We start from the raw sequence: 10000 nt of genomic DNA on the forward strand, positions 1-10000 counted from the left end.
TTAAATTGATTAATTATATTATAACGTATCATAAAGCGGAATAAGCAAGAAATTCAATATTTACACTTTCAATAATATAAATGAAGCTTATGTAAACTACGAGAGAACGAAAAATGAAAGAGAAGAAAAAAAAAAAATATATATATATATATAAAAAGACAAAAGTCGAAATTCGTAAAAAAAGTAGCTGATCGATACGACGAAGAAGATGATCAAGTTAGATGACAGAAAAAGACGAAAGATATCTAGTCGGGAATCAAGCGGAAATGATCGTTAATCGACGAGCTCCGTATCGCGTCGCGGTCGTAGCAAAAACGTGCGAAAGCCTCGATGGATCGTGACTCACGGCAGATCGAAGAAATACCGACACTCTTATAAGAAGAATCATCGTTTTACTAGTAGAAGATACAGGAATGTATTTTAAATTGACTAGAGCATAATTTTCATTTCTTTTTCTTTTTTTTTTTTTGTTTTTGTTTTTATTTTTGTTTTTTTTTTTCTACACAATAATTATCATCTATTTAAAGAGACATAAAACACGTTGATCCGAATGTTTTGATGTTTGTTTTAAAAGAAAAAAAAAAAAGAAAAAAACAACGTGCAATATTTTCCAAACTTTTTGACTATTTTTTTCTTTATTTTCTTTTTGCTTTTTTTTTTTCTTTTTCTTTTTTCTCTTCTATTTCGATCGTAAAGATCGAATCGTATCTTTCTAAAAACATCTCGTAATTGTTCTATGATAAAAAATGAAAATATTAGAGAAAAAGAAAGTTAATTGTAATATTTGATTAACTAAATGTTCAAGATTTAAGAAATGTTATTAATTAAATTAATGAAGAAATTTCGGGATAGTATAATTAATGAATTCAATGAAATTAATGAAGGGGGATATTTAAGCCTATCTTATAAACTTTCGGAGCCATCCTGTGTACATATATATATATATATATATAATCTGTATTGTTTGAGGATCTATCTATCAAATCCTGATTTTTTTTTCTTCTTTTAATTTAGAGATTACACATCTCTTTGATATAATGATAATTATCTGATCGAATTGAAATTTTATATGGTCAGTTTTCGATTCAATATGTTTCAAGAAATTATTATACGTTTTTAAGAAGGAATAATATCTTTTTCTTATCTTATTAATTAATTAATTATTTCATTTGTCACGGGATATTATTTTAATTTTGATAAAAACTACCATTTATTTTCAATGTCAGTATTTGTTAAACATATTTCTAGGATTCGTAAAAAGGCACTTGAAATATAAGGAAAAGAAAAAAGCAAGGAAAAAAAAAAAGAAAAAAAAAAAGAACAAGGAAAAAAAAACCGATTGCCCTTAATTACACTCGGATGTAAATCGTGGACAACGTAATACTTGGAATCCGTATTTCCCGCCTTTTAAATTCGAAACGACATCCGAGGCAAAGCAAGACCTGTTGATAAATTATAACTCTCCTCATTTAAATATCATCCGTATATAATTATGAAAATGATTTGAGTCGAAAGTTAAATATTGAGTTGAAAAAAAAAAAAAAAAAATAAAAAAAAATAAAAAATTTGATTTCGTTATTTATTGTCTCTTACAAGGAGATACGTTATTAAAAAGAAAAAAGAAAAAAAAAAAACAGAAAAAAAGAAGAAAAAAAAGAAGAAGTAAAAAAAGAAAGGATCGTAATATCTACAAATAAAACTATAGATATATTATTAATAAGACCACTTATAAAATCGCCGACTCGTTTGTATAGAAATATATAAAAGAGAGAAAAAAAAAGAAGGAGAGAAAAAAAAACAAATAAAAAAGATAATAAATATTCGTGCAGAGATAAACTCTTTTATGAATCAACAACATTTCTACGCAGAAAGACTTACTCATTCCGGGAAATAAAAAAGAGAGGATCTTATTCTCTATTGCATTGGTCCAGGTTATCGAAGAAAAGAAAAAAAAAAGAAACAAAAAAAAGAATAACGGAAAGAAAAGAAAAGAGAAAAAGAAAAAAAACATTCAAGAAAATTTATTAACAAGTAACTTACTTTGATCTAACACGATTAGATCACATTCAAAGACCGTTCGTACATTTGCATTTGAAAGAAATTCTCATTCGAATTAGAGAAGTAAAAGAAAGAGAGAGAGAGAGAGAGAGAGAGAAAAGAAAAAAATGAAACGAAAAAAGAAAAAAGGCAAAAAAAGAAAGAAGAGAAAAAAAACTCGAATCACATTCCCAGTGATAAAGAGAAGGAAGTAACGACTCGTAAAAGGTGGGAAATTTAAATCCAATGGTAAACTTCGTATATCTCACTAAAAACTCCACTTGAGAAAGTAATAAGTACAAGTCGTAGATCACACTAATAGTATTAGAATGCACAAACAAATAAAGCACGCTCGTTTATCGTTGTTTCGCTAAAGAATAAAACTGACGATGATGAGAAGAGAAAAGAAAAGAAGAGAAAAGAAGAGAAAGAGAGAGAGAGAGAGAGAGAGAGAGCAAGAAAGAAAAGATAAGATAAGAAAAGAGAGAGAGAGAGAGAGAGAGAGAGAGAAAAGAAGAGAAGAAAAGAGAAGAGAGAAGAGACTCGCGACTCGACTGGTGGCTAAACTCAAAGAAAAATCTCGTAGATCGTCGTACGATGAGTCAGCTGTTGGTGGAGTGTGCTCTTCATACGTGCGAATTCGACGTTGCGTCTTGATAGTTATCCCGGGTATTTGGGGATGCTGGGTGTCTCAGGTGGTTGCGTGGCGGCTCGAAATAGCGACACTCGCCCGCGCAAAACCGCATCGAGTCGCGCTACGAATAGAACGCGCCCACCGCCTCTTCGACGAGTGGGCCCCGGTCATTTTAGAACATTTTGTTGTCGTGCCAGAGCATTCGTGAGCGTCGCAAGAACGCACCGACGGCGATTCCTTCGACGAACGAGGCTTTGCACGTTCACTTCGTCTTTCTCTCTCTCTCTCTCTCTTTCTCTCTCTCCTTTTCTACTTCTCTTTCTCTAATCCTTCGGCTAATATTATCTCATTAATCACAAATATTACGTTTCTCAAAAAGATTATAATCAAAATTAAATTAATAATTTTGTACGATCGTTGTCAAAAATTTCATGTAATAATAATTATTATTATTACTAATTATATGTTAGAATGACAATGAATTGATAATAATAGATCAGTAATAATTATAATTATTATTATTGTAGGATAATAATAAATTAATAATAATAATAATTATAATTGTAGAATTATAAAATAATAATAGATTTAATAATAATTATTATTATTATTTATTTATTATTATTTATTTATTATTATTTTTATTATTATTATTATTATTATTATTATTATTATTATTATTATTATTATTATTATTATTATTATTATTATTATTAATGTTATTATTATTATTCTTTTTTTCACAAGCTTATATTAGCTTCGCGTCAAAATATTTTTTTCGTTGTTCTCGAATAATTTTCATAGCTTCTTTTTCTTTTTTTTCTGTTCTTTTTCTTTTCTTTTTCTTTTTTTTTTCTTTTTTTTCTTTTTTTTTTCTTTTTTTTCTATATATACCATATATATTTATATCGTGTATAGATATCGCAAAGTGCGTCAGTACTTGCAAAGTATAATATTATTATACGTTTAATACGGATATAGATCGTTTCTATTTTTCGGGTGGTTTATTTTTTCCCCTGTGTACATAAATAAGTCAATAAATAAATAAATAAATAAATAAACATACAAATAAATAAATTTTCAAATATAAAAACGTAAAGTTAACGTTCGGAATTCGAACGTTATCCCTTACGTCTATAAGGGGAAAAAAAACAAAAAAAAACAAAAAGGAAAAGAAAAAGAAAAAGAAAAAGAAAATAGAAAAAAAAACATTTAACGAGCAGATACGTTAAATTCATTAACGTTACTTAAGGAAAGAAATGAACGTGAAAGATACATACATATACGTACGTTATAGATACTTTACGATTATTACTTATTTCGTTATTGTTATCTTTGCGTATGAACGTTTTGGATAATAGCCAAATGTCATTGATCTTTTCGGCCTAGTAGCCGTACGTATGCATGTACGTCCTCCACCTTCGGAATGGCTCGTTAGTGTCTCGGACAGAGATTAGAAGTGGCAGGCGCGCTCGTGCGCGCACGCGCACACTCGCCATTTCGTAAAGGATAGAAGAGTGAGCGGGGCGAATGAAAGGAGAAGGAGGAGGAGAAGGAGGGCGGAGAGAAAAAAAAAGGAAGGAAAAGAAAAAGAGAGAGAGAGAGAGAGAGAAAGATATATAGAAAGAGAGCGGGCGCGTGACTGTGCGTGGACCCAAATAGGGCATCAGGTGGTTGCGAGAGAGCCGCCAGAGAAAAAGATCATAGGCGCACGCGCACGCGCACGAGTACGTGACTCGCAAGCGTGCGCGCGAGCGCAAGTGGCACGCGTCGTCGTCGCCGTTGTCGTCGTTGTTGTCGTCGTCGTCGTTGTCGTTGTCGTCGTTGTTGTCTACCCTTTCGCTTAGACACCGTCATGAAAAAGTCTCCTCCTCCTCCTCCTCCTCCTCCTCCTTCTTCTTCTTCTTCTTCCTCTTCTTCTTTTTCTTTTTCTTCTTCGTTCCTCCAACTCCTCCTCCTCCTCCTCCTTCTCCTCCTCCTCTTCCTTCTCCTCTTTTTCTGCGTGCCGGGCACGCGCGCGCTCCCTTTCAACCGGAGAGAGGACACGCGCGATCGATCAGCAGCTGTATGCCTGCCGCCTTATTGCGTCCGTGCTTTTCCCTATACTTCTACCCGAATTTTTCATGTCAACTATCAGTAACCCGTAATACGAGTTTAATAACGATAACTTTTATTATACATGTCCTATCCATTATATATATCTATATCTATCTATCTATCTATCTATCTATCTATATATATATATATATATACAATTATTTTTATCTTTATATCTGGGTATAGGTATTTTATATATGGTACAGTGTTATTAACGATTAACGAAGCTCTGTGACTAACGTTAACATAAGGGATGGATGGAATATAATAAAAGAATATGTCATGCCATTTAATGGATAATACAAGTTGGAGAAAGTTAACGAGAACGACGTTAATTATTTCGTTCTCTCTCTCTCTCTCTCTCTCTCTCTATCTATCTATCTATCTATCTATCTATCTATCTATCTATCTCTTTCTCTGTTTATATAATTCAAGAAAAGAGAAAAATCATGAAAATTTGAATTTTCATTATGTTCACTCGCAATAATTTTTTTTTTCTTTATTTATAAAATATGTTATAGTACTATATCGTACTTTATAAACAAAAAAAAACAAAAAGATTTTCTCTCTCTCTCTCTCTCTCACTCAATCTCTTTAACGAATTATTTTATATACTACAAATAATTCATGTTCATCGTCTCGTGTATACATACATACATACATACATACATATACATACTTACATATATATCACGTAGGTAGAGAGATACTTGAGGAGCAAAAATTGTTTCTCTCTATCTCCCTCTCTCTCTTTCTCTTACACTCTCTCTAACTATCTATCTCCATCTCTCTCGTCTTCTCAGCCGGCTGCTTGACGGCAAGCCGCGTGCTCGCGCCTTCTTCATCTTGCTCGATCACGCGTGGGGGTAGAGCGGTCGCGCGCCTCGGTACTACGTCACGGGCTCTACGTCACTGGTGAACCGAGAACGTGGTACGTCGCGAGGAGGGGTAGATGGAGAGTGTACGTCTATCTCTCTTTCTCTTGCTCTCTCTTACGTATAAACCCGCATTCCCTCTCTCTCATCTCTCTCTCTCTCCCTCTCTCTCTTTCTCACTCTCTCTCTCACTCTTTCTTTCTCTCTCTCTCTTTCTCTCGCACTCTGTGTCTATCCAACTCGCGAGATATCGGCCGGGTTGCGTTGCTCGGCGGCGCGCGCGCGAAGGGCAACGTGGTGGGGGTCGTGAGCGCGCGCGAGAGCGAAAGAGAGAGAGAGAGAGAGAAAGAGAGTGTATATGAGAAAGAGAGAGAGAGAGAGAGAGAGAGAGAGAGTGAGAGAGAAGGATAAAACAAAGTAGTGGGGGTAAGGAGCGCGATACGGCGCAGAGAGACAGCAGCGTCCGCACGGACGACACACAGAGAGTCTTGCGCTCGCGTGTGCGCGGAGACAGGGGAGTCGAGAGCGGGGATTGGCTGGCGGACGGCTCGACGCTTCCAAATATGGGACAGTCTCCGCGGTCCATTCATAAAACTACGGGGCGCGCCGTCGCTCGGCTCAGTTCGTGCGCGACCCCCACGCATCGCGCGTTCTTTCACGATCCCTTTCGCGCTCTAACTCGTGCCTCCGCACGACACACACACGCGCACGCGCGCGCCTTAACCAAGTGAGAAAGAACGAGAAAGAAAGAGAAAGATAAAGAGAAACAGAGATAGACGCGTACTCGCGCGCCCACACACGATACGCAAAGTCTTGTCTGTGTTTGATACACGCGTGTGTGTATGTGCATATATGTGTGTGCGTGCATGCGTGCGCGCGTGTATGTGTAGATCTATGTTTTTGAGGGATACGTGTATACAAGTAATATATATATGTGTGTGGTCATTCCATATATAATACACGGGGGTATTATACGAGATACATTTTGGAGAGAAAAAGAGACGAGAAGAGAGATATATACGTACGAAAAGGTGACAAGACGAGAAAGAGAGAGAGAGAGAAAAAAAGAGAGAGAAACGACCGTGGGCTTACACGCACCCACACAAATTTCGGCACCCACTATCAACATTATTAGCGACGACATAAACAATAATAACAACAACAACAATAACAACAACAATAATAATAATCTACCCCGAACATACTTTGTCTTCTAATAATCGTTATATTACTATTCCTAACTTTCGTTTTTGTTTTCGTCTAATAGTTTGCCAACGATCACAGCTAATAATTCCCATTAAATAAATCGACTTCATTCTTGAATCGACAAAGGGGACCTATCGGTGATTACTGTGATAATATTTTGGTAGGTAGGAGGAGTGACTCTCCTACCACTGAGAGAGATACCTACCTACCTACCTACCTACTTACCCACCTCACACCACCCCCCACCCGGTAGTCCTCCCCAACCTCCCTCTTCTCGCGTCGAGAGGGAGGAGAACGCGTCGAGGAGTTCGTAGTATCGGCGCGACCGGTGCTGGAGGAGGATACGGGAGAAGCGAACCGGACACCGGATCGTGCCGAGAAAGAGAAAAAGAAAGAGAGAAAAAGAGACAGAGATAGATAGAGAGAGAGAGAAGTTGACTTGTGCTCTTAGTTTGTCGCGGTGTTGTTCTCGTTCATCTGGTACGTGCCGCCGCGGTATTCGTCGTTGTCGTCCTCGTCGTCGTCGTCGTCGTACTGCTGGTATCGCGCGCGAAGACAAGTTTTTCCGGGCGGCGTCGAGTCCTCTCGCACCTTTAAACAAGCTCTTAGGCGACGCGGAACGCGCGTGTCAGGGGACGGATGAAAAAGAGAAGCGCGCGCGTGTCCCAAGTGCTTGAGATCGCTACTAATTCAGTGACGTAGACGATTAAAAGGGAGAGAGAGAGAAAAGTAAAAAGAGAGAGAGAAAGATATATATATATATATATATATACATACTTACATACATGTATATATATGTATATATAGAGTGACAGGAACATTCGCGGGTGGAGTGGGTTAATTTCACTTTGGGGTTGTCGCGCGACTCAACTCTAGAGAAAACATTTTCTCGTCGTTGTGTAGTCGGGCCAACCGAGGAAGGAGCAAGTGGTAAATAACCATAATAATTGCGTTGAACGATACGACCACAGGCGAGGACACGCAGTGCGCCAGTACCGGGACCACCGCCGCCGCCGCCAACACTACCACCGGCACCAGTAACACCGAGGAGACGACCGTCGACGCTCAGACAGGCGATCAGCTGCTTCAGAGGATGACGATGGACGGCATGGAGGTGGTGGGCTCGCAACCTCACGCGGCCACCAGCCCTTTTCTCTTATCTTCACCTCCTTTAGGACATCATCATCATCACCATCATCACGCGACCTTCAATCTACAAACGGTACAACTAAGTTTTGACGCCTGTTTACCGTACAACGCTTCTTCCTCGACGTCGGCATCGGTGGGCTGCGGTGTCGGCGCTACTTCGAGCCCCGCCAGCACAGCATCCTCCTGTGCATCCTTGGCAACAGCCTCGACCAAGACCATACCGACCCTATCATTAACCTCCTGCGTGCCACTGCACTCGCAGCATCAAAATAACTCGTCCGACTCGTCCGATCACTCCCACGCCCGACATCATCATCACAATCACCATCATCATCATCATCATCATCGACTGGACGATCACCAACAACATCATTGTCACGTCGACACGCCGTGCTCTTCGCCGGGCGACATTAACGATGTTACTAAAAGACACCGGCAACCCGATGACAATGACAAAGATTATACCAGGAACTGCAACGACGATCTCCAAGACCCAAACGAGAAGGACAAGCCCGGTGACCTGAACACGCCGGTTACCACCAGCAGCGATCTACCGTCCTTCTTTGGCCCCTCCGCACTGGTCGAACCGCCACCGATCTCAGGTACCTATATACCGTCCCAACAAACCTATCCGATCTTCCTATATTCCTACTACCATTTTGTTTTGATCTAAGACAATGACATATAATATATACATACATATATACATATATACATATATAATATATACATACATATATATATATATATATATATATGGGTGTGCATGTGTGTGTGTGTAACACTATTCTTTTAGTACCACTTCAATCGTATTACGATTTCTGTTATAAATATGGATTAAAAAAAAAGAAATAAAAGTCAGCGTGAAAGTAAAAATCAAGAAAAGAGAGAGAGAAAGCATCGATGCAAGGTTCTCGGCTTTCAACTGAAAATCAATTGGCCTTGCACCCTCTCGTCTCGTCGGTACATCGTGGAAAGCGAACTTTCGCTTTCCTCCCAAGCACGCGACCTCCGTATACTCCTGATACCCTTGTCGGTAAACCGGCTATCACATACGAACGTCCCTCCTTTTTCCGAGGATTTCGTTCGATGCTCGGCACGATCTTTCTCAAAGATCAATGTGATACAGTCATCGTATCGCCATGAAATAATTAAGTCTCCCGTTCTCGTTTTAGAAAAAAAAGAAAAAAAAAAAGAAAAAAACGAAAACTTTGTGATACGACACCGCTGACGTACTCATATCGCTGGAGTCGCGAGAACAGCTAATATCGAACGTGTCCGGCTGTTGCGGATCAATACTCGGCGACCCCGACATTCAGAAACCTCCTCTCCTCCCTCTACCACCTTCTTCCTCCTTCTCTTCCTCCTCTTCTTCCTCCAACTCCTCTTGCCATCCCTTGCTAGGTTCATTCATGCTTCCAAGCGAACCCCACCTCTCTCTCTCTCTCTCTCTCTCTCTCTCTCTCTACCACCAAACGTCTCTCCCTTCGATACCTTTACACCCACCACCAGCCAGTTTTTATTGTAAAACCGTTCCCGTTAAGCTCTCTCTTTCCCTTATCTCTCTTTCTCCTTCTCTCTTTATTTCTCACCTTCTCTCTCTCTGTCTCTCTCTCTCTCTCCCTCTCTCGCTCTCTCGTTCTTGCTCTCTTTGTCTTCTTTTTTTTTTTACACATCATTATATTTAACCACATTTAAATATATCGGACCTAGTGCTATTTCTATTTAAGATTTTCCTTTAAAATGTAAACCATTTTCCATACCTACAAGACTTGATAGTTTCGAATGCCTATTATCTTGTTTCAAAGTTTTCGTACTAGTGTTTGTCATTATTTTCGTAAAATGACAGAAAGAGAGTGCGAGAGAGAGAGGGGGGTTGGGAGGGAGAATGAGAGAGAGAGAGAGAGAAGAGTTAAAGAATGATTGTGTACGTAGGAAGGAAGTAACGAACCGGCAGGATGCAGACGACAGATAGGACTAGTCAGTACGCTCTCGACTCGAA

General features: G+C 38.9%; 1 protein-coding gene across 2 annotated transcripts in view; it reads left to right on the forward strand.

Annotated features, from left to right (window-relative positions):
• Nucleotides 1-10000, forward strand: part of LOC124422537 (E3 SUMO-protein ligase EGR2-like) — a 34439-nt gene that overhangs the window by 22649 nt on the left and 1790 nt on the right. The window contains exon 2 of one of the 2 annotated variants that reach the window (XM_046959087.1): nt 7821-8600. The exons of the other annotated variant lie outside the window; for it this stretch is intronic. Within the exon in view, the coding sequence (XP_046815043.1) occupies nt 7821-8600 (780 nt within the window). The remainder of the gene's footprint in view (nt 1-7820; nt 8601-10000) is intronic. 2 annotated transcript variants of the gene reach the window in all.

Source organism: Vespa crabro, chromosome 3, assembly GCF_910589235.1.
Source record: "Vespa crabro chromosome 3, iyVesCrab1.2, whole genome shotgun sequence".
Classification (NCBI taxonomy): Eukaryota; Metazoa; Arthropoda; class Insecta; order Hymenoptera; family Vespidae; genus Vespa; species Vespa crabro.